General features: G+C 39.2%; 1 protein-coding gene across 4 annotated transcripts in view; it reads right to left on the bottom strand.

Moving 5' to 3' along the window:
• Positions 1 to 25814, bottom strand: part of EML1 (EMAP like 1) — a 171393-nt gene that overhangs the window by 57108 nt on the left and 88471 nt on the right. For 3 of the 4 annotated variants that reach the window (XM_069465295.1, XM_069465296.1, XM_069465294.1), the window contains exons 2-3: positions 19053 to 19235; positions 5593 to 5725 (exon numbers count right to left, since the gene is read on the bottom strand). In XM_069465295.1, coding sequence (XP_069321396.1) covers positions 5593 to 5725; positions 19053 to 19235 — 316 coding nt within the window. The remainder of the gene's footprint in view (positions 1 to 5592; positions 5726 to 19052; positions 19236 to 25814) is intronic. The other variant, XM_069465292.1, reaches the window with a different exon arrangement.

The following is a 25814-nucleotide window of genomic DNA, read 5'->3' as shown; positions in this document are numbered from 1 at the left end:
AGGTAATTTAGAAAATATCTGGAGACAAATGAAAACACAACATACCAAAACTTACAGGATGCAGTGAAAGCAGAACTAAGAGGCAAGTTTATAGCGGTAAATGCTTACATAAAAAGAAGATAGATCTCTAATAAACCACCTAACTTTATATCTCAAGGAACTAGAAAAAGAAGAATAAACAAAATCAAAAGTTAGCACAAGTAAGGAAATAAAAGAAAGAACAGAAAAACATAGGAAAAAAATAAAAAAAACCATGAGTTGGTTTTGAAATGATCAACAAAATTGAAAAGTCCTTAGCTAGGACAACAAAGAGAAAAAGAGAAAAGACTTAAATAACTAAAATTAGAAATGGAAGAGGGCACAACTAATGTCATAGAAATAAAAAGAATTATAGACTACTATGGACAATCATATGCCAAAAAATTGGAACCTAGAGTAAATGGAGAGATTCCTAGAAACATAACCCTGCCATTTTATTTCTTCATAAAGTCATAAAAAATATGAATAGACCCATAACCAGTAAGGAGACTAAAGCAGCAATCAAAAACCTCCCAACAAAGAAAAGCCCAAAACCAGATGGCTTCACTGGAGAATTCTATCAAACATTTAAAAAAGAATTAATGCCAAACCTCCTTAAACTTTTCCAAGCAATTGAAGAGGAGGGAACACTTTCAAATTCATTCTATAAGGTCAGCATTACACTGATACCAAAACCAGAGGAAGACACAACAAGAAAACTACAGACCAATATCCCAGATGAAAAAGAACTTCGACAAAATACTGGTAAACTGAGTTCAACAGTACATTAAAAGGATTATATACCATGACCAATTGGGATTTATGCTTGGAATGCAAGGATGGTTCAACATATGAAAATCAATCAATGTAATACCCCACATGAATGGAAGGAAGGACAAAAATCACATGATCATCTCAATTGATGTAGAAAAAGCATTTAACAAAACCCAATGCCCTTTCATGATAAAAACACTCAACAAACTAAGAATAGAAGGAAATTACCTCAATTTCATAAAAGCCACATATGAAAAGCCTACAGCTAAAATCACACTCAATGGTGAATGACTGAAAGCTTTTCCTCTAAGATCAGGAACAAGGCAAGGATTCTCACTCTTGTTACTACTATTCAACATGGTGCCGGAAGTTCTAGCCAGAGCAATTAGATAAGAAAAAGAAATAAGACATTTAAATTGGAAAACAAGAAGTAAACTTTGTTTGCAGATGACAGGATCTTATATGTAGAAAACCCTAAAGATTCAACATGGTGCCGGAAGTTCTAGCCAGAGCAATTAGATAAGAAAAAGAAATAAGACATTTAAATTGGAAAACAAGAAGTAAACTCTGTTTGCAGATGACAGGATCTTATATGTAGAAAACCCTAAAGATTCCATAAAAGAACTGCTAAAATAATAAATGATTTCAGCAAAGTTGTAGGATACAAAAATCAATACACAGAGATCAGATGTATTTCAATACAATAACAATGGCCAATCTGAAAAGGAAATTAAGAAAACAGGCCAGGCATGATGGCTCACATCTGTAATCCTAGCACTTTGGGAAGCCGTGGCAGGAGTTTGAGGCTGCAGTGAGCTACAATGATGCCGGTGCACTCTAGCCCAGGTAACAGAGAGGGACCCTATCTCTAAAAAAAAGAGAGAGAGAGAGAGAGAGAAAATAATCCTGTTTACTATAGCATCAAAAAGTATAAAATACTTAGGAATAACTTTAACAAAAGAGGTCAAAGATATATACTGAGAACTATATAACCTTGCTAAAAAGAAATCAGGGAAGATACAAATAAATTGAAAGAACATCTCATGCTTGTGGATCAGAAGACTTAATGTTGTTAAAATGTCCATGCTACCCAAAGTGATCTATAAATTTAATGCAGTTCCTATCAAAATCCCAAGGGCACTTTTTGCAGAAACAGAAAAAAATCCTAAAATTAATCTGGAATTTCAAGGGACTCCAAATAGCCAAAACAACCCTGAAAAGGAAGAATAAAGTTGGAGGCCTCACATTTCCTGACTCTAAAATATACTACAGTGCAACAGTAATCAAGATGGTGTGGTACTGGCCACAAAGACAGATATGTAGATAAATGGTACAGAATAGAGAGCCTAGAAATAACCCTTGCATATATGGCCAAACGATTTTTGACAAGGGTGTCAAGACTATACAATGCCAAAAGGACAGTCTCTTCAAGAAATGGATGTTGGGAAAATTGGATATCCACATGCAAAAGAATGAAGTTGGACTCTTACCTTACACTATATGAAAAATAAACTCAAAATGAATTAAAGAGCTAAAAATGACATCTAAAACTATAAAATTCCTAGAAGAAAATATAGAGGAAAGGCTTCAGGACTTTGAACTTGGTAATGATTTCTTGAATATCACACCAACAGCATAGACAACAAAAGCAAAAATAAGTAAATGGGACTACATCTAACTTAAAAACTTCTGTGTGTCAACGAAAACAATCAACAGAATAAAAAACCAACCTAGCAAATGAGAGAAAGTATGTTAATCATATATCTGATAAGTGGTTAATATCCAGTATAAGTAACTTTTACACTTCAACAACAAAATAACCCAATTAATAAATGAGCAAAGTTCTTGATAGACATTTCTCCAAAGAAGATATACAAATGGCCAACAAGCACATGAAAAGATGCTCAACATCACTAATCATAAGAGAAATGCAATTCAAAATTACAATGAGCTATCACCTCACATATGTTAGGATGGCCACTATGGAAAGAATAGGAAACAACAAGTGTTGACGAGGATTGGAGAAATTGGAGCCATTGTACACTGTTGGTAGGAATGTAAGATGGTGTGGTCATGGAAAACAGAATGGAGAGTCCTCAAAAAAATAAAAATAGAATTACCATATGATCCAGCAATCCTATTTCCAGGAGTATTCCCAAAAGAATTGAAAGCAGGGTCCCAGAGATATTTGTATGCCCATGCTCATAGCAGCATTATTCACAACAGCTAAAACATGAAAGCCACCTAAGAGTCCATCAACAGATGAATAAATTTTTAAAAAATGACATAAATACACAAAATGGAATATTATTCAGCCTTAAAAAGGAAATCAGTCATACGCTACAACATGCATGAACCCAAAGGACATGATACTAAACAAAACAAGCCAGTAACAAAAGGACAAATGCTATATATCCAATTCTACTCATATGTAATATCCAAAGTAGTCAAAATTACAGAAACAGAAAATAGAGAGGTGGTTGCCAAGGGTGGTGGGGGTGGGAGCAGAGTTATTGTTTAATGGGTTTAGAGTTTCAGTTTTGCAAGATGAAAAAGTTTTAGGGATCTGTTGAATAACAGTGTGAATATACTTACCACCACTGAACTGCACACTTAAAAATGGTTAACATAGCAAATTTAATGTTATGTGTTTTGGGGTTTTTTTTTTGTCTTTTTTTTTTTTTTTCAATTTTTTTTTTTTTTTTAAAGACATGGTCTCACTATGTTGCTGAGGCTGGACTGGAACAGGGCTCAAGCAATCCTTCCGCTTCAGCCTCCTGAGTAGCTGAGACTACAGGCATGTGCCACCACTCCTGGCTATTATATGCTTTTTTTTTAACCACAATAAAAAAAAGAAGGAAAGAAATCATAACAGATAGAAACCTAAGCCTTAAAAAAAGTCAATCTCATTAATCTCCCAACATCTAGAGGAACAAAAGTTATATCTACTATTGCCAATCAGAAACCAGGTCATTTTACACTGATTATGAATATAAATTATTCAAACAAGTATTTAATAGATATGAAATGAGGCCTAGAATTTATTTTAAAGATCTAAAAGGCACTGCAAAACCAATTTTCTTAAAGTTCACAAAAAATAAACACATGAAACTCTATGTTGATGAAACAATGAAAACCTGCTTGGTGAAGGATAGGCCATTCTGCATAAACACTCCATCTATTTAAAAGATATCATAAATTTATGTAATATAGCTGCTGTGTCAGCATCTATTTTTAGGCCTGACATAGTCGTCTGAAACCCAGCTGAACCGCATCACCTGTGGCCTAAAGCCTCTCCTGCCCTTGGGTTGGTTGTGATATTGCCTACTCGTTCCAATCTCAGTGATCCAAAACCCAACACAACCTACAGCTGCTGACCAAGATAAAACCTAATGGTCAACGCTAGAATCACGTAAATACATTTCCCACTTTGTGCATTTTTCTTTAAATTAGCCAATCCACAACCCCCTTGGGAAAGCCCAAGCGATAACACCTTTTGCACCTTAATAAAGGATAGTTCCACAGATCCTCTCTCTCTCTCTACATCCCCCACCTCTGGTTGAGCACCCTGCTGCCAGCCCTCATGGGCACGCCTGTTCCCTTGTGGCTCTGTGAGTAATAAACTGCTTCTGTTATTTCCTGTGTTTGTCGAGTTGCCTCTTCTGTGTCTCACCTGACCGACACACCTGAACCTAACTTCTTTCCCAGTCAGAGCTCTCCTAGAGAGCGACTATCTTGGTAAGAATAAACTGGACACAGGTCAGACAAGAGCCACAAGGGCACCTGCCAGTATAAACGAGTTTCCTGTGAAAAGGACACCTGGCCACAGGCTGGACACTTAGGCATTAGGGCTGTCTGCCGCGAGAAGTGGGAGTCCCGTGACAGGCACACTGTGAATACTTCCGACCACCTCTCCTGGAGCCCCAACAGGGCAGGGCTACAGTTCATAGCCACTTTCCAGAGGAAGACCTCGAGACCAAATTAGAGGAAAAACACAACAGGAGAGAGGATGAGATTGCTAGATTTTTATTCCAAGTCACAAGCCAGCATCGAATGAAGCACTAACTCTTACAAGCCCACTACGTATCCTAACGCACCGCAGAGCATGTACACATTCTACACCCACAGCACCCATAAGGCAGTTAGGACTTACAGGAACTCTAAAAGTTCTGTTGCATCTTATAACAAGTCCATGAGGTAGAGTTGCAAAAGAATTTCTTTAAGGCTTTCTAAACTATATGACATTAGGTATTCAATTTTCCAGAGCCTAAAAATTTAGACTGGCTACAAAATATAAAATTTTAATACGACGATTATGAAATAATAAAAAAACTAAGAGCAAATTATGCTCTGTCTGACAGACAACATCAATATCTAAACTCTACTGTTAGGCACAATTTAAAAATATGAGCTTATCCAAATTTTATGGATAAAAATTTAAGGTTGCTATGGCAATCTGGATTTTGCTATGTTCCAAGTATGAACTTGGGAACAGCATATTCATTTTTACCTAGGTTATATTCCCACTGGTTTTTTCAGAAGAGAACTTTAAGTAAAAATACAAAACAGCACACTGGAGTTTTGGCCGATGAGATTTTAAAGACAATATGATTAAATCTAAAACAAGAAGAATAATAAATTTATCTAGTTCCCATTATGGCAACACACTGAATGTTGGATTTTAATAAGCTTTAATTCAGATGTGAAATTATGAAGGGTCATATAAAAAAGTGGGACTCGTTTTAAAATCTGAGAGAGAACCACTTTTAGGATTTATTTAAGGCACTTATTTGGGCCTACCTTTTGGTTGCTGGCACAGCGGTTTCTTTCCTGACTCCAGAGGGGGACGGTAGGGAACCACTGGGCTTCTTTGGTAGCACAGTCCCATTGTTGATAGCGGTTCTTAAAGGCAGGGTCTGCACCAGTGGTCTTGCTGTAAGACAAGCAGAAAAGGAAGTCAGAACTTTCTCCTTTCTTAAGGTAACACTCTACAGAACTTAATCTATGTAGAAAGGAAGAGAATACCAATTTTTAAATGCTAGCAGAATGGACAAATAAATGTACAAAGGCAATTCCATGGAGAAAGGATCATCTTTTCACCAAATAGTGTCTGAACAGTGAACCTAGACACCGAACTCACACCCTACACAAAAATTAACTCAAATGGCCCATAGACCTAAATGAAAAATGCAAAGCTACAAAACTTCTAGAAGGAGAACACCTTCCACTTAGTGATTAGTTTTTGGATATAATACCAAAAGCGCAATCCGTGAAAGAAAAAAAACCTGATAGCTTGGACTTTATTATAATTTTTAAAAATTTACGGAAGACAAACTTAAGGGTTAAAATATAAGGCATAGATCGGGAGAAAATATTTGCAAATCACATATCTGATAAAGAACTTGTATACAAAATATAAAAAGAACTCTTAAAATTCAGCAGTAAGAAAATAAATAGCCTAATTAAAAAATGGGCAAAAGATCTGAAAAGACACCTCACCAAAGAAGATATACAGATGGCAAATAAGCATATGAAAAGATGCTCCACACATCATTTGTCATTAGGGAAATGCAAATTAAAACAATAATGAGATATCTCTATACACCTATTAGAATGGCTAAAATCCAAAAAACAGACAAAATACCCACTGCTGGCCAGGATACGGAGCAACAGGAGCTCTCATTCATTGCTGGTGGGAATGCAAAATGGCACAGCCACTTTGGAAGACAGTTTGGCAGTTTCTTATAAAGCTAAACATAGTTTTACATATGATCCAGTAATTGTGTTGACACTAGGTATTTATCCAATTGATCTGAAAACTTATGCCCACACAAACCTGCATGTAAATATTTATGGCAGCTTTATTTATAATTGTCAAACACTGGAAGTGACAAAGGTGTTGACAGGTAAATGGATAAACAGACTGGTCCAACCAAACAATAGAATATGACTTTAGGACAAAAAGGAATGACCCAATTCACACAACAGCACGGATATGTCTTAAATCTACATGCTCCAGTGGTTGCCAGAGGCTGGGCGTGGGGCTGAACAGGAGAACAGAACAGTGATGAAACTATTCTGTAAGATACTGCAGGGTGGATATGTGACACTATGCATTGTCAAAACCCACAAACCCTACAGCACAAAGAGTGAACCTTAATGTATGCAAATAAAAACCACCAGGAGATGGGGGAACTCCACTTATGATAGAATGCAAATTGTGACAAAACAGTCTACCTGTATCACAAATACATGACATCGCCTCACTGAAGGGGTTGGGGGTAGAGAAGTGCTGACCTAAATCATTCTGGAAATGAGTAGAGACTGTAAGACTTAAGACAACAGGAACTGCACATAAGCACTGTATTCTAGTTGGTAAAGTTGCTTCCCACCAGGGTGGAGGTGGAGGTTAACAAGGCTGAAACCACCCTACATGAACACTGGAACAGAACAATTAAGCAAATGGATGGAGAGGGTGAGGGGAAGGAGCCAGGTGTGGCACTGTAGGAGAGGGAGGTGTCAGCATGCAGGGGTGGGATGGGGGGAGGTGAGAATGAGCCATGTAGTGCTGGATCAGAGTGGCACATTTAGCTTCACACAGACACAGAGCTGTAATGACAAAAATGTATGTATACACAGGCTAGTATAAACACATTTCTGAGCTGTCTGCAGAGAGGGCCTAAAGCAATGACACCCAGTGCCCCATCTCAGATTCTGAGGCCATGTTACAACAAAAGGAACCAGGCCCCCTAGGGAAATGGCTGAATGCAGTCTGGAGCAGGGAATACACAAAGTGAGTCCGGAACATTTTGTAGTGCCAGAAAATAAGGAAGTGCTCAGATAACCAAGAGTAAAACCAAAAAACACTGTATTGGGGGGCGGGGGCAAGTCAAAGGGACTCAGGAGCCAGCCGGAAGAGCTCCTACAGGCCCAAGCTGGAACAACTTGAACAACAAAACAAATAACATAGTATTGGCTTATAAGCAAAGTATAAAACAAATCTCTCTGAATTCATACTGTTATAAATAATGGAATACGTAAATAAATGAACAGACAAATCCCCATGCAGAAGTATTCCAAACAATTTATGTAGATACTCCACCCTCAAGAAGGTAGTACGTAAGTCCCCACTCCTTAAGTGTGCGCAGCACACAGTGGCTTCCTTCTAACTGCACAGTAAGGAAGTGGGGGGAGAAATAACTTGACAGAGGTGAACCCTGACAAACGCTCCCTCAGCCAGGTGATCAAGGTCAACACCCACAGCGTAAGTCATGTTGATAGCACCCTTGGATGTGATGTGATGATATGACATGATGAGAAGGACACTTTACCTCTCTGGTCATCCTCCCTAAAACCCATAACATTAGTCTAGCCATAAAAAACCCAACTTGAAGGACAGTCAACAAACCTGCGGCCTCAAGGCCACACGTGGCCTCCAGATCCCCGAGTGTGACCCCTCGACCGAATCCAAACTTCCTTTATTAAAAGGATTTGTTCTGTAAAATTTGGATTCAGTCAAATGGCCACACTCAAGGATCCAGAAGGCCACATGTGGTCCCAAGGCTGCAGGTTCCCACCCTAGACACTATTCCTCCAAACTGTCAAGGTCATCAAGCCAAGGAAAACTGTCAATCTAGAGGAGACCAAGAGGACATGACAACTAAATGAAATGTGGGATCCTGGGACAAAAAAAGGACATTAGGGATAAACTAAGGAAATCCTAATAAAGTATGACCATTAATTGGTCCATTAGTTGTGACAAATGTGCTATGCCAACGTAAGACGGGAAACATGGGAAACTGGGCACAAGGTATAAGGGAACTGTCCGCACTTGCAACTTGTGTGTGAATCTAAAACTATTCTCAACTACTTCGGCACTGTGATGCTGCTTTTGGACTTCAGGCCTGCAGAACTGAGACAGAATGAAGGTCTGCTGTTCAGAGAGCTTTGCTTTGGCGGCCCTACAAAAGGAACACAATACAGCCATCACTGCTGGTGCCTGTCCTGTCCTTTCCCGTGTCAGCTCTGTCCAGACCAATCTCCTTTAAAGCTCTCGCCTTGAAGTCCCCATGAACGACCTCCAATGGCTCCTGACCCTCTGCTGTGCCCTGTCGCAGGTTACCAGAACCAACACAAAGTTTAAGAGCTGAAATCAAGACAGCAGCTGTTAAGTGCTAGGTGTTAGGCAGTGTTAACAGCTTGAGATGCAAGATCTTGTCTAATCTGACCCCAGGCTGGAGTTGAGGGGGGAGAGGCTAGTGGCCCCTGGCTTCCCGGCTAGGGCTCTCCCACTCCATTTTGCCACATCATACTTGTGTGTCCTTTTGTAACTACTGTGATCTGGTCCCATTCTACCCATCCGATTTTATTTTTCACATAATGCACCCAGACTCTTTGGTGACCCCCAAACAAACAAAACCCCACCTCATTCTGACCTCCTTAGCTTTGTCCACGGCTTTCAAACTTGAGTGTGCGTGGGAATCATCTGGAGGGCGTGTTAAAGTCCAGACTGCTGGCTCCACCTCCAGAGTTTCTGATTTGGTAGGTCTGGGCTAGGGCCTGAGAATTTGCATTTCTAGCTGTTCTCAGGTAGTGCTGGTGTGGCCCGAGGACCACACTGAGAACTGCTGATTTATGTTGGCACCCTCTGGCTTTGAAGGTCCTCTTCTCCTGCTCATCCAGCCCTCACCGACTGCCCTCTCCTGGAACTTCTATTCCACACCGGTTTGTACCTCACAATCTATCACTGATTCTACAGTGTTTCAGGTGAGCTAGTCACCTTTCCCATTAGAGGGGAATGGTAGACATCTGTGCTTTGGAGGGAGTGAGGGGAAGGGGTCCCCTAGATCCCTCCTCAACTCTCCATCCGCTGCTCCAAAGGCAGGGCCCAGGCTTACCTCGCTGTCCCGTGAGTGCAGCTGCCCCCACTCTTAGACCCGAAGGGCAGAAGGGAGGGGCCAGTTACCTGCACCTGGAAGAAAAGACGCTGCCTGGGGAGCTGCAGCAGCCTTCAGCAGAGGGACAGCCAGCCGAGGGAGCCCATGTGGAAGGAGCTAAAGGAATAAGTCCTCTGGCCTCACTTCTTCCCTCCCTCTGATCGCCATCGCTCCAACCTACCCAGCAGGTAGAAGAGGAGGGAGCCTGGTGGTGTGGTCCACGCAGGTCAGCCCAGGGCAGAGCATGGGCTGGCGAGGCCAGGAAGGGATCTGCAGAGGCCAGCATGGCTCTTGGGCACCTGGCTCCTCGCAGGCACCTGGCACAGCCCCTGCCTCCCACACCTACACAGGTCCCACAGGTATGGGAGCCTCCCCTGTTCCCCCACAGACCTTGCCTTTGCCGCTACCTTCACGCTTAGAACGCCACATAGCAGTGGCCTACCTGCTTGTCCATGTCTACTCCGCTGACTGCAGGCCCCTTGGAGGCAGCACCTGCCACTGGCCCACGCACGGGAGGGAGTCAATGTGTATTTGATCAGACTGCATTACATTTCAGTAGCAAAAACCTTGCTTCTAAGAGACGACATTATGTTGTCATTTGGAGTCACTACTAAATTGTTAATCCTTTCTTGAGAGTCATAATTTCAAAATTCAGTCTCATGATACTCTGTTATTGTCCTTTTCCCAAAAGAAGAAATAGGATTTTAAAAGCCCATGAAAAAAAATCAAGTGCAATGCAATAAGCCTTCCCAGAGTGTATAATAAATTTTATATCTTAAAATAGAGTAGCCTCAAAAGCAAACAGAATATTCAAGTTGTGATGAGACATCATGGAAGGAAAGTAGAGGATGGAGAGGGGGCACAGTGACTGCTCTTGGGATGACTAACAAGTTGGAAAGATCCTGACTTTGGCAAGATCCAATGACTGTTACATGCCTATCTTGATAATACCCCTGGATTTTTGTCACCACTGAGTAAAAAGCATCATGACCATTGCCACCACCATGGTTACTAAATACCTGTTTTGCACCTGACATCACACCAGGTTTTTTTCCTGTTACCATATCTAAAAATTATTAGCCACTCAAGGAAGAAAGGTTGCTGCCATGAGAGAAACTGGGGCGGGGGGGAATACCTCCTGGTGTTCAGTCTGAACAAGTGCCAGCCTGGATCTTGAAGCCAGCAGGAAAGAGGAGCAGCTGAAATGCATCATTTTCAGAGACGTGCTCTTTAAGAATGCAAAAGAGCAATAGCACGGGGGAAGGCTCAAACACAATTTCCTGCTCCTCGGGTGCGCAGATAAATGGGTCCCTCGCTTCTAGATGACACTAAGATATGAAATATTCTTCTGGCTCATAAAAAGGTTTTTTTTAAATAACATTTTAATTGTTCATAGAGGTAAGACACAGCAACAAAACACCAAAAGGAGAATTTCTCAGATAAAAGGAGAATGATAAATACCGTATTTAGAATGTACTCACTGGAGGGGCACAGGATGCCTGGCATCCTGTCTCCAGGAGGGGGGCGTGGAGAAGCGCAGGTGATGATGGGCAAAGACCCCTGAGCCAGACCGGACTGGACTCATTCTAGACGGCTGGGTTGTGAGCCTTGGCTAAGTCACCACACTTCCCAAGCCCTGGCTTCTCTGTAAAGGAAGGTGAGGGTGCCCACCTCGCAGGCTGCTGTGAGGACTCGGAATGAGCAATGGAAAACTCCTAGCACAGCACCCGGCACACAGAGGGCACCCGGGAAGCAGTGGCTCTTATCCCCTGGCAACATCCAGATGATGAAATGCTCTATTTTGGACACCAGGGTGCGGTTAGTATCTGGAATACAGTACGAAAAGAATGAAATGTAGCATTTAAGTTCTGGCCTGAGGTTCCTGAGGCAGAGTCAGACCACAGCTGCACCCTGCACACACAAGGAGGGTTAGAGTAAGACCCAGACACGTCCCCATTCAAAAGATGGTCACCCCTCACATGTACACCTCTCGCACGTACAAAGTGAGGTGGGCAGCAGAGGGTAGGGAAGGAACTCTGGTCTGGGCAGCAAGACCGTGTTTTCCTTGTCCATAAAGGAAAGGCCTTAGTCTAAAATGTCCCTTAAGGTATCTTCCCACTCTGAAATCGATGATCTTTCATTCATGTGAAAAGAGTGTTCTGTAAAGCAACATCTGAGTTTCTGAGTGAGTTAGCCGCTCGGAGTAAAGTCTGTCAGGCAGACCCGACCAACAGAAGGAGAAGAGCTCCCGAGCTGAAGTCTGTGGTTTCCAGGAATGTGTACAGTTTGTACGGTCAGCAGTTTCCTGTTATATTACATGTACAGTTTCCATAAACTATCTTGAGTTAAATTAATTCCCTGCATCATGCCTCCACAGTTGGGTACCTGAAAATCTCTGGCTCTAACTAAGGTATTAAAAATCTCAGGTCTAAAAACATTCACAATAAAGCCTAAAATGAAAAAATTGTTTTCCTCTTTCTAAATGGTAAGACGGGAATACCCAGACTTCAGGAAGTACTAACCATGATAATATCTTTTCAAAACTACAGGTGATATAAATCTAGAAATTCAAGTACAGCTAGTCAAATCTACTAATGCATATTATGATATTAAGTTACAATCTAAAGATCAAGAAACCCTTTACACTTACCGTATATTAATGACTCAATGTGTAATATTCGATAAGTAACATTCCCATTAGGTTTAAAAATATAATTTTCAAAGCGTGATTACATATATGACGATGTGTAGAAATCCTAATCTTTGGATTAGGATTTTAGCATATCTGACCATTATGGACCTAGAATTCCTAATTACCTATTTCAAAATTTAAAAGATGTCTGTATTTGAAATTGGAAAAGGCAACTTGCTTTTGCAAAGCTGTGTGACAAAGCAAATAACTACTTGAGTGCTAGGGAAGATCCTATGGTCACCATCACCAGTACCTAGCAAGATCACAGATCCATTTTTCCTCAACCCAGGAACCCCACTTCTAGGAATCTATCTGAAAAGATACTGGCAAAAATACAAAACACCTTATGCACAAGGCCAATCATTGCAACACTATTTGTAACACCAAAGACCATAACAGGGGCTGGCTACACCATGGCAGATCCTCGCAAGGGGATACTGAGCAGCTATAAAAGGAATGACGAAGATTGCTATATACTGCACAGGAATGACCGCAATCCAGGACATGTCATTAAGTGAAAACAGCACGGTAAAGAATAGTAGAGGATGTTAACTTGTATCTACTGTGCCAGAAATCTGAAGACCTACAGCAGATTTAAAATCCTGACTCATTGCATCATTTAAAAAAGATTTTGAAATTATCAAAATGCACATGAATCAAGTTTTAAAATATTGTTTTACAGGTAGGCGAGGCTGCCCGTGGTGTGTGTTTGTTTGAATTCTCAGGCATGTGTCTAGTAGTGCAGGAATCCTGTAACATTAAAAATTCAATATAATGGAAATACAAATGGGAAAAAAGATATTAATGAACTTATTTCATAAAGTCATTTACTAACAACCTAAATATCTTTCAACCAAGAAACAAAATGTTTTTTACAGTAGACTATTATTTGGCAGTAAAAAGAAATGACGCATGCTACAGCATGGATGAACCTTGAAAGTAATAATGCTAAGTGAGAGAAGAAACTGGCAAAAGACCACATATTGCATGATTTCATTTATAGAAAATGTCCAAGGTAGGCAAAACCATGGGGACATGAAGTAGATTAGTGGTTGCCAGGGCCTAGGAAGAGGGAGCAACTAGAAATGACTGCTAATGGGTCAGGGGTTTCCTTTTGGGTGATAAAAATTTTCTAAAATTAGATAGTAGTGATGGTTTTACAACTCTGTGAATATACTAAAAATCAATGAATCGTACATATTAAAAAGGGTAAATTCTATGGTATGTGAATTATATTGCAATAAAACTGCTATTAAAAATCGTTTATTGGACAATTAGGGAAATCTGAATGCTGACTTGATATTAGATGATATTAAGCAGTTATTATCAATTTTTAAGTGTAATAATGGTATTGTAGGCTTTAAAAAAGAGAATATTTACATTTTAAATATATACTAACATATTTATGGATAAACAATGAAGGCAGGTAACAGGTACTTTTCTTTCTACTTTTGTATACATTTGAACATTTTCATAATACAAAGTTTTGTTAAAAAGTCTTTCTTAATCCCTGAAAAACTAAAAACATCTACTAAACCTTTTCTATAAATCATAACAGAATACCTATCTAAACTGAAAAACTAAAAACATCTACTAAATCTTTTCTATAAATCATAACAATACCTATCTAAACTGGAATTAATGAGAAAAACTGAAGAAACTATAGTGTGTTCTGTTATTATAAAAGAGCAAAAGAGAAAAGTATTTTTTCCTGTAATTTGCCAGCTTAAAAGGAGAAAGTATATTAGACAAGAGAAAAAAGCCATTTACTCCCTAATTTTGGTTAACCAAGATAAAAAACTAAGTTAATTATTCATTAATTTCATTGACTAAAAAGAGCTTAAAAATTTTAATATGTCTGTTGCATCTATCTAATAAAATTTGTGAAGAGACCATAATATTTCACACAACGATGTGCTGAATGTGATCTATTGCATTTGGAACACTTTGCAAATCAAATTAAACCCTGAAAAAGAGGCTGTCATATAGTTATTCATTTCTTAAATATTTGGTTCGATTTGAATAATGCTAATTTAAGTACTATTGCTAAGAGGCGTGCACAGTGAAGCTACATGATGACAGAAGAACACATGTTCAGCCAGGCCTTGGGTCCAGTCCCAGATGTCTCCCTAGCTAGCTGTGTAACCTGGGGAAAATCATTCCACTTCCTGAGGCTATGTTCCCATTTGTAAAATGGGCATAATAATATCTGCCTCCTAAAATTGTGGAGAGGTGAAATGAGCTAATATATCCAAAACATCTACTGCAAAGTCCAGCACTTAGCCAGTCAATAAATGGTAGCTACGAGTAGTTTTTGAGTATTAGTGTTAAGTGCTAACGTAGCAGGGGCTCCCCACAGAGGATCTGTCATCCGCTCTTGACAGTGTTTGCAGAAGCTAAGTCCTGAGGCTGGAGGGTTTCATCTAGGAATGGCAGGACTGACTTGTTAATAAGCAAGACTCCAACATTAGTCTTTTGGTTGTATTTAGTAATTCTCTGATCTGTTAATTAATAGAGCCAATAATTAATATAATTCTCTGATCTATTAATTCATGGATCCACTAGCTGATATAACCGATAAAGAGTTTGCAAATGGCATATTAAAGTATTTTAAGAGACGAGCAACCTAACTATAGTCTGAACACACAAGCAAAATTTAAAATGGGAAATAACTACTTGCTGGTTAATGCACAACAAACTCCAGATACATGGAACAAGGACTGTATGTCAACCTACATTTACATTTAAAATCCTAGCACTGAAATGGAAATCAGCTGTGTGTATATACAATGGATCTATTATTAATTGAACTCCGAACCATGATTCCTTCTCTTCCTGAAAACACATGTGAGCAAACCCCAGTCGCCTGACATGTGCCCTGAGCTCTGCTGTTGGCCTCAGATTCCATAGCAGGAAAGAAGCGATTTTTTTTTTTTTGACATAGTCTCACTCTGTTGCCCAGGCTAGAGTGAGTGCCGTGGCGTCAGCCTACCTCACAGCAACCTCAAACTCCAAGGCTAAAGCAATCCTACTGCCTCAGCCTCCCAAGTAGCTGGGACTACAGGCATGCGCCACCATGCCCGGCTAATTTTTTCTATATATATTTTTTAGTTGGCCAGATAATTTCTTTCTATTTTTAGTAGAGACGGGGTTTCGCTCTTGCTCAGGCTGGTCTTGAACTCCTGACCTCGAGCGATCCACCCGCCTTGGCCTCCCAGAGTGCTAGGATTACAGGCGTGAGCCACCGCACCTGGCCAAGAAGCGATTTTTAAAACAAAAATTTCTTCTGCTCATCAAGGAATACACACCATAAAACATTTAGAAACAAACTAAAAGTATGAAAAAGAAAAAAATTCATAACCCTACTACTCAGAAGAAAGCCCACTGATAACTTCTGGTATATAGTAACTCATTCCAGTCTTCTTTGCATAAAAGTTTTCTACTTAGTAGAAACGATATAGTACATATGGTTTGACAGCCTGCTTTTGACTCTTCCTGTAATGCATAAGCATTTTCCCTCTTGTTACCAACAACACAAACATTTTTAAAGACCACGCAACATTTAATCATATGGAGGTACGATAATTTCCTGGCCATGCCCCTACTAATTTCTCTTCCCCTACTGTTTCCTATATAATTTTTCTCCCTTGTATGTAATGCTACAGAACTCCTTTATTAATCAATCACTTTTCTGATTTATATTCACAACAGCAATCTCTAAGAGATCTGTTCACTGCATTCTGCTAGCAGTGGGTAGTGACCCACTCCAATCACGACTATGGAAAACTTTAATAATAGCAAGAATTTTAAAAATATATGCCTTCATAAACTATTTGATTCTCTTTTCTCCACTATCTGATAATCCAAGTTCAGCAAAATGGAAACATTCCAAACCATCCTATCCGAAAGTAAATCCAACATGCACAAAGCTAACTTTGCAGGCTGCGTTTCTCCACAGTGAAGAGGTGTGACATGGAAACTAGCTCTTAATATTTAAAAAAAATACCAAAGGAAAAGGAGAAAGCAAAGTTTGGGGGTTTATGTAGAGACTGAGTAAAGCCTGAGACCCAGGCAGTAGCCGCTGGGTAAAGAAGCGTTGGATAGCGGGTGCAAGCAGGCCAAGCTAGGGGCAGGAAAGTGTTGCCAGAACAAAGTAGGGTCTGAGAGACAGATCCTTCTATATAGACTGTAGTCCATAGGCCCAGCACATTGCGGAGTGGGCCATGATCTTGTCCCTGTCTCAGGAAGCCTTGGACTCAGTCTGTTAGTGAATTACTTTCGTGAAACTGCAGTTCTCATTGTTATCCTAGTCAAGTCATACGAAGAATGATAAAGTCAGTCAAAGCTTAGAGGTCATGACTACTTTCTTCAAGTAAGTGAAATACCGCTGTGGAAAGGGACTGGAATCAGCATCTATGGCCTCACAGGCTGTACTAAGACCAGCGAGTGCTAACTGCAGCCTAACGATCAGGGACAACCACAGCACAAAGACACACGCTCATCGTGCGCTTGCTTTGAGCTGAAGCACACTGAGCACTTGGAATGCTCACTGCCTTCCCAGGCAGCCTGTGGCACAGCCATCCCCGTCACGGGCAAACAGCACAAACTGTCCACCTGAAGCTCAAAATACTGAGCCCTGAACTTCTGAAAACTAACTTTGGGAAGAAAAAAAATCACCTAATATTTAAAAAGAAGAATGCCATGTGTTCAGGCTACTTCAAGTGTATATTAGGATGGCAAGCCAAAATATTGTGAAGTGACAACAATAATGATGATGACGTGGCCACTTAACCAAAGGAGTTTTGCCGAAAAGATCCCCGACCCCAGCTCTGACTGCAGAGTGCGGGCGATTGGCTATCGAGACAGAGGCAGAGTCAGAACCAACACGGCAACTTTGCAATTTGGAAAGAGAAGCAGCAGCCCAGAGCTGCTGATGGGAACCACTCCCCCTCCTCCTCCTCACTGCTCTCCGTCCTCTAATTAGGAGCAAAGACAGCGGGGAAACCGTGGCCAGCTCCATTCAGGGGATAACACCCACTCACCTACTGTCTTGTGAATCTTTTTTCTATTTCTTGGTGTGACCTTCTGGCTATCATACGTAGATTTACTTTCATTTATGAAAAGAATGTTATAAGGAAACAGAAGATAACTATGAAAAAATTTATTTCTCTTAGGAGTTTTGTAAAAGTCAAACTTCACTCTTGAAAATCAAGAAAATAAAACTCCTGGGCAAGCCCTTTATATTACTTTTTCCCTAATTTTCTAAAAATAAAGGAGTTTCAGAAGTCTGAAGTTTTATATAAAGCAACTACTTCACATGTGCCCTTTAGGATACAGTAGTCATCAGATTTATTTTTGGAAGGCTGAGTAGGTCAAGAATACCTAAAATAACCTGGTTTCTATTTAAAATACCCTAATCGCTTTGTAACAGAGGGGAAAAAGATTACTTAAAAGGATTATCCCAGACATAGACATCAGCCCAGCACAGGTACCTATCTCACATGGAGCTGGTGGGAGCCACCCGGCAGGACAAGAAATAGACTTCTTCCCACAGACACGTGAAAATGCAGCCAAGTACTTGAAAAAAAACTAAACGATGCAACGTGAGACAGTCCTTTCTCCTAACTCCAAGGAAAATACATTAACTGTGAAATAATTTGTTAAATCCAAACAAAAATGAAGAGTATTTTTAAAGAGACATTTACATGTCATAATCTCAAAATGTTTGAAGCCAAGGAATTTTACAGCCAAGATGAAGTCTCTTTTCTAGAAAGAGCAACAAAGAAAAGTGATTCTGGCAAAAGACGAACAATGCACACCAGTTCAAAGACACCAGGGCACTAACTAGTGGGACGGAAACTTTTGTGAGGTTTTTCATTTCCAAAATTTTAACAAGGGGATCACTACAAAGTTACTCATCACAAATATTTCTTTTTTATGTCTCATTCCCAGGAGCCACAGGGACATGAAATGTTGACTTCAATTTGCCAAAAACCCACCAGGTATAGACAGATCTCTGTAGTAAGTTACATCCTCACGGACAGCAGAGGCTTTGCACAGGAAGACCTTACTTAACAGCTACAAGAGGGGAAAAGTTAGTGATAACTTCAGGAGTTTGAGTCCCTCAAAGGAAGGCCCATCGCCTCTGTACTCTAGTCTCTGGCTCAGGGCCTTGCATGTGGCATAAGACTAAGAATTTCTGTGCAGAACTGAATGACAGAATAGCCTGCGTGCATAGAAAGAGATGAGAGTTTTCAAAAAAGCTTCTAGGCGGAACAGCCTCCAAAAAGAGTGCAAAGGATGGTGGCTCTCTTTGCAAGCTCCTCTGTCCCAGAGAATCTTGATAGACAAGTGTTCTCAACCGTCCCTTTGGACTATTCCTTCCTTCCTTGACTCAGCAAGCATTTAATGATCACCTACAAATGTATTAATACACCACTGGGCTATATGATTCACCAACATCAAGCCAAAAAATATTGTCACACTTTGTGTCATTATTTTGACAGTGCTGTTTTATTGTTAATCTAAGTTTTGATTCTCTGTCAATATTAAAGAATACAATGAATTTGCTAGAGCAAGAATCTTCAACGGGACCAATTCCACTATTGTTCCTGTATATCCAAAATGCTCACCTTTGGTAGGTCCTTTCCTGTTAAGCATGGCCTGCTGTTCCTCAGTAATATTCAGCCGCCGGACCACATCAGCCAGGGCTGATTTGAGCAGCTGGATGTCATCTTCCTGCATCTGCACTCGCTGCTCCAGTGAGGCAATGCGGTCTGTTACCTCCATGCTGCTTGCAGCAGAAGCGCTGTCATCTAGACCAAAGGAAAGGATCAAGTGAGTTCGAAATGCTCCCCAGAGAAATCAGATCCATAAACATACACTAGCATATTTCTCTAACATAATGCAATTGGCCAACTGAAGACAACTGCTCTTATGCAGAAATCATGGGAAATCTTTTGCCACACAGAATCACAACTTGACATTCTGCGGTAGTCTTTTCATTCTCTACGTTTGTGCTTTTCATTCTCTACGTTTGTGCTTTTCACTCGTAGACTGTGGTCTTAATTGGCATTATATTTTTCTATATGCAGGCCAACTTGTTTTCTATGACATCAGAGAACCTCAGAGGTAAAGGGATGTTACAATGTCTACGTCAACTTCCTACACATTGCAGAAATCCATTCTGCAGGGTCTTCTCACTTTTGTGCCAACAATGCTAGCAAACAGGTAGGTCACGTAGTCACAAGGCCACACTATCCATCGGTCAAGGCTTTTAAGTACAAAGCAACATGAGTGGTCAAATCTGTTCAGTAAGCTATGCTTACAGCTAAGGCAATCACATTTCTTATACAGAATCACAGCTTCCAGCTGCTTTGGGGGGTCTACGAGGCTCTCTATGATCTGTCTCTCCAACTTCATTTCACACCATCCTTTCCATCAGTCACTGTGCTCCAGCCATACTGGCCTCTCTGTCCCACCTTAGGGCTTTTGTATCTGCTGTGGCTTTTGCTCAAAACACTTCTCAGCCAGCTTTTACCATGACCAAATTCATCCTGTTCTTTAGGTCTCACCTCAAATAGGAATTCTTTTTAAGGAACTTTCCTAAAAACCTTATCTAAAGTTGTTGCTTTCTATATCATCAACCTTATTTATTTCACAGCATATATTATAAACTATAATTGTCTTGTTGGTTTATTATCTACTTCTCTCAAATGAAATGTAAGCATCATGGAGTCACTTCTGCTTCTGGGCACAGCAGACTAACCTTACCGGACAGCATCTCCTATGCAGAAAAAATTAGTAAGCCTAGAAATAAAGTAAAAAACAACTCCCTGAAGGTACTGAAGAGTGAACAGAAGCATGAAGACTGGTGGAGCTCACACTCGGGTTCTGGTGGGAGCTCACACTCAGACTCTGGTGGGGAGCTCACACTTGGGCTCTGGTGGGAGCTCACACTCAGACTCTGGTGGGAGCTCACACTCGGGCTCTGGTGGGAACTCACAGTAGGGCTCTGGTGGGAGCTCACACTCAGATTGTTGGAGAGTTCACACTTAGACTCTCACTTGGAGGAGGGCAGACAGGGAACTATACAAGTAAATTCCCTTTTTCCTGGTTCTTAGCCTAGGGCTAAGTGATGCACACAGTGGTGTTGAGGACACATGTGGGATACCCTGAAGGCTTTTTTTCCTAAGAAACCAAAAAAAAGACAAGTCAGGAAATTGAATTCTGAAGAGACTGGGAAAAGCCCAGAAGGGAAAAAGCAAGAGAGGGTTCCCCAAACTCCATCTATTCAAATCTCTGTGTGTGAATGACCCGTGAATCACACATGCAGGGAACAGACTCGAGCACTCCAGCTAATACAAAAGATCGGAACTGAGACCACAGCTGCTGACCAAGAAGCAGAGTTTGCAGTTCAAGCCCAGCCAACAAGAGCACTTACTAAAACAAACGAAACAACTCTCATCAGAGCAAAATAACAACACAGCATCTCCACAATGCAACGTTCAATGTCCAGGATACAATTCAAAATTACCCAACATACTAAGAATCAAGAAATAAAACACATTCTCAAGTGAAAAGAAAATAAATTGAGTCCAACTCCAAAATGAACAAAATGTTGGAACTAACACAGAGGGAATTTTAAATGGATATTATAATTATCCTCAGTAAGTAAAATGAACATTTCTTCAGCAAATGAAAATTTCAGTAGAGAAATGAGAAGTCTCACTAGAGGAACAGAAACAATGAAAAAAGAACCAAATGGAAATTCTAGAACTAAAAAATACAATTTCTGTAATAAAAATTCACTGATGGACTTAGCCGAATGCACATAACAGAGAAAGAGGAAGTAAACCTGAAAAGAGATCAATAGAAAGCATCCAAGGTGAAGAACCTAGAGAGAAAAGTATTTAAAATAAAGTTAACAGAGCCTTGGGGATTTGTTAGATGATATCAAATGGTCCAACATACATTTAATTGGAATACAAGAAGGAGAAAAGTAAAGAGAACAGGGTAGAAAAAAATATCTGAAAAATAGTAGCCCAAATACACCAAATTTGAGGGGCAGAAATGTACAATTACAAAATGCTAATTAAAGACTAAAATAAATACAAAGAAGCCCACCCCAATGTACATCATAGTCAAACTGTTAAAAACCAAAGATAAAGAGCACATATTGGCTGGGCACGGTGGTTCACGCCTGTAATCCTAGCACTCTGGGAGACCGAGGTGGGAGGATAGCTTGAGGTCAGGAGTTCGAGACCAGCCTGAGCAAGAGTGAGACCCCATCTCTACTAAAAATAGAAAGAAATTATATGGACAACTAAAAATATATATAGAAAAAATTAGCCGGGCATGGTGGCGCATGCCTGTAGTCCCAGCTACTCAGGAGGCTGAGGCAGGAGGATTGCTTGAGCCCAGGAGCTTGAGGTTGCTGTGAGCCAGGCTGATGCCACGGCACTCTAGCCCGGGCAGTCTAAAAAAAAAAAAAAAAAAAAGGAGCACATAGTGAAAGCAGCAAGAGAAAAACAACATATTAAATATAAGGCAACAACGATCTCTTTAACAACTGACTTCTCATCATAAACCACAGAGACCAGAAGACAGTAACAGTATCTTTTAAGTACTAGATGAGAAAAAATTTAACCCAGAATTCTATATCCAGCAAAATATCTTCCAAGAATAAAAGCAAAAAAGATATTTTCAGAATGACAAAAACTGAAAGAATTCACCGCCAGAAGATCTGTACTACAAGAAATGCTAAAGGAAGTTCTTCAGGCTAAAGAGAAATTATATAAGATGCAAATCCAGACCCTCGGGGAAAAAAATGAACAGCATTGGAAATAATAAATATCTGAATAAATTCAAAGACTAAGTTTTTTCTTTTTGTCTTTTCCTCTTAAACTTTTAAACTGTTTAAGATAAAAATTATAACATTGTCCTATAGGGTTTATAATGTATGTATGGGGAATACATATGACTACCATAACATAAAAGATGGGGTAAATGTGGATATATAAAGGTATAGAATTTCAATATTTTACATGAAGTATACATTAACTATGAGTGGTTATTATTTATTTTTTACTGACAAAGAATTACACATATTTGTGGTGTACAACATGTTCTGAAACATATACATACATTATGGAATGGTTAAATTGAGCTAATTAAAATATGCATTACCTCATATACTTATCATTTTTTGTGGTGAGAACACTTAAAATCTACCCTCAGTGATTTTCAAGAATACAATACTGTTACTGTATTTCAACACAATACTGTGTTGTATTGTATACAGTACTGTTACTGTATTTCAAGAATACAATACATTGTTATTAACTATAGTCACCATGTTGTATAAGACATCTCATGTAAGTGATTATCATTAACTGTAAGTAGTTAATATTAACTGTAAGTGGAGATGTTACAGATATATATTGTACTCTCTGGTAAACTACTAAAGAATAATGCAAAGAAGTATAACTAAAAAGCCAACAGAAAATTTAAACTGCAATTCTATATTCAAATAATCCAAAAAAAGGAAGGAAAAATGGAATGGAGGTACAAAAAAAAGACACAAGTAAAAAACAAAAAATAAAATGATAAACTCAAACCTAACATAGCAATAATTACATTAAATGTTACATTAAAGCAATAATTTCATTAAACATACCAATTATAAGGCAGAGAATATCAGAATAAAAAAAATTTTAAAGCAAGACCCAACTACATGCTGTCTACAAAAGATACACTTTTTTTCTGAGACAAGGTCTCACTCTGTTGCCCTGGCTAGAGTGTGCAGTGGCATCATCATAGCCTGCTACAACCTCAAGCTTCTGGGCTCAAGCGATCCTCCTGCCTCAGCCTCCTGAGTGGCTGGGACTACAGGTGAGTACCACCATGCCTGGCTAATTTTTCTATTTTTTTTGTAGACACAGGGTCTCACTCTTGCTCAGGCTAGTCTTGAGCTCCTGGCCTGGAGCAATCCTCCTGCCTTGACTTCCCAAAGTGCTAGGATTACAGGTGTGAGCCACCATGCTCAGCCAAAGAGACACACTTTAAATACAAAGATACAGATAGGTTGAAAGTAAATGAATGGAAAACAATATATCATGCAAACAGTAAGCATAAGTCTGGAGTAGCAATATTAAAAACATAAAAAAGATGACAAACAAAATGTGTTACTAGAAATAAAGAGGACCATTTCATAATGAAAAAGAATCAATTACAAGGAAGACATTACAATCATAAACACATATGTACCTAATAATACAACTATGAAATACATGAAAAAAAATTGACAGAATTAAAGTGAGGGACATACTTGGGATTTATTATAAGTATGGGGGGAAAAAAGTGAGGGACAATGTCACAATTGTTTCCTGAAGATTTTAATACTCCTCTCTCAACAATTGATGGAAGAACTAATTTAAAAAAATCAGTAAAGACAAAATAACTGAATAACACCATAAACTACCTTGGGTTAGTTGACAAGTAGAGAAAATTATACCTAACAATGGAAGTGTATATGGTACATTTACCAGTACACATCATATTCTGGGTCACAAAACAGACCTGAATAAATTTAAAGACTGAAAGAGTATGTTCTTTGACCGCAATGATGTCAAGTTAGAAATCAAAACCAGTAACATACCCAGGAAAACCACAAATATTTGGAAATTAAAAAACATACTTCTAAATAATCACTGGATCAAAAAAGACATCACAGGAGAAACTAGAAAATATTTTAATTGAATGATAACAAAGATACAACATATCAAAATATATGGGATGCAGCTAAAGCAGAGCTTTGAGGAAAATTAATACCTTTAAAATCCGTATAACAGAAAAGGAGAATCTGTTTCTTTGAAAACGTCAATAAAATGTGAGCTCCATAAAGCAGAGATCTTTTCTGCTGGTTCACTGCTCTAACCCTCAGTACCTAACCAATGGTAGGAACTCAATGAATATTTGGTAAATTAATGAATAAATAGGTAACTAGATATCTCCTAAGAAACATGCATTAAATTAGTTGCTGGGGATATAATGATGATTGATTCACACAACTATCCTTAATAATCTCTGTCTAGTGCAGAAAACACATAGTTACAAAACACATATTTACAAATTTCTAAAACAATTTGATAAGTTATATATTTTAAAAATAAGTGAACACATAGAAGGGAATATTAATTGTATTTGGGGAAAAAAGGATCAAGCTGAGGTTGGCATTGGAGGATAAAAATATTCACCAGGTAGAAAAGCAAGAAGAATGACGTTCTAGGCAAAAGAAACAATTTAAACAAAAACATGGAAATATGAAAACATATGGAATATTCAGATAATATTAAGTAGCTTTTGAAATTGAAGCCTGCCATCTTGTAACTTCTGCTTACTGGCTATAATTCTGTCTTGCCCCTAAATGCAGCCTCTCTTACTTCCTAAGTAACAAATAATTGTTTCATACATAGAAATATTTTTCAAGTGTGTCTATGACACTTCTGAGAGAGAATAACAGACATTAAATATCTGTTAACCAAAAGTACTTATTAAGTGCCTATGTACATCTAAAAATGCTAAGCTCTTATGAAGAAAACATTAAGTCTTTTAAAAGATTATGTCCTAGGCATACCTCTTTAAAGAAATCAAGCTATGAAACAAGAACAACTTGCAAATATCCATTTCTCACACTCCTACCCTCCTAGAACTAAATATACCATTCTTTATGCTCCTAATGTGGGATCCACATTGTTTGCTAGGAGTACTGATGGGTATATGTGTATGTCTTCTTCTTTTTTTTTTTTTTATCTCTCTTTGTTGATTGAGACATACAAAGAACTTTTAAAATTCAACAGTGAAAAAACAAACAACCCAATTAAAAAATAGGCAAGAGAATAAAAACAGGCAAAAGATGTGAATAGGCGCTTCACCAAAGAGGTTACACAGATGACAAACAGGCACATGAAAAGCTGCTCAGCATCACTAGTCATTACGGAAATGTAAATTAAAACCACAATGAGACACCACTACACGCCTATTAGGATGGTTAAAATAAAAAATACTGACAAAACTGAGTGCAGTGAGAATATGGAGCAAATGAAACCCTCCTACATTGCTGGTGGGCACACAAGCCACTCTGGAAAACAGTTTAGCCTTTTCTTATAAAGTTAAACACACACTTCTCATATGACCTAGCAATCCTTAGGTATTTACTCTAGAAAAATGAACACACATTTGTACAAAAACCTGGATACCAATGTTTACAGTGGCTCTATTCAGACTTCGTAAACTGGAATCAACCCAATGGATAAACTGTGGTCCATCCATACAAAGGAACAGCACTCAGTAACAAAAAGGAATGAATGACTTATACACAAAACAACGTGGAA

This window comes from Eulemur rufifrons, chromosome 2 (genome assembly GCF_041146395.1).
Source record: "Eulemur rufifrons isolate Redbay chromosome 2, OSU_ERuf_1, whole genome shotgun sequence".
Classification (NCBI taxonomy): Eukaryota; Metazoa; Chordata; class Mammalia; order Primates; family Lemuridae; genus Eulemur; species Eulemur rufifrons.
This window is presented reverse-complemented; position numbering and strand designations above follow the sequence as displayed.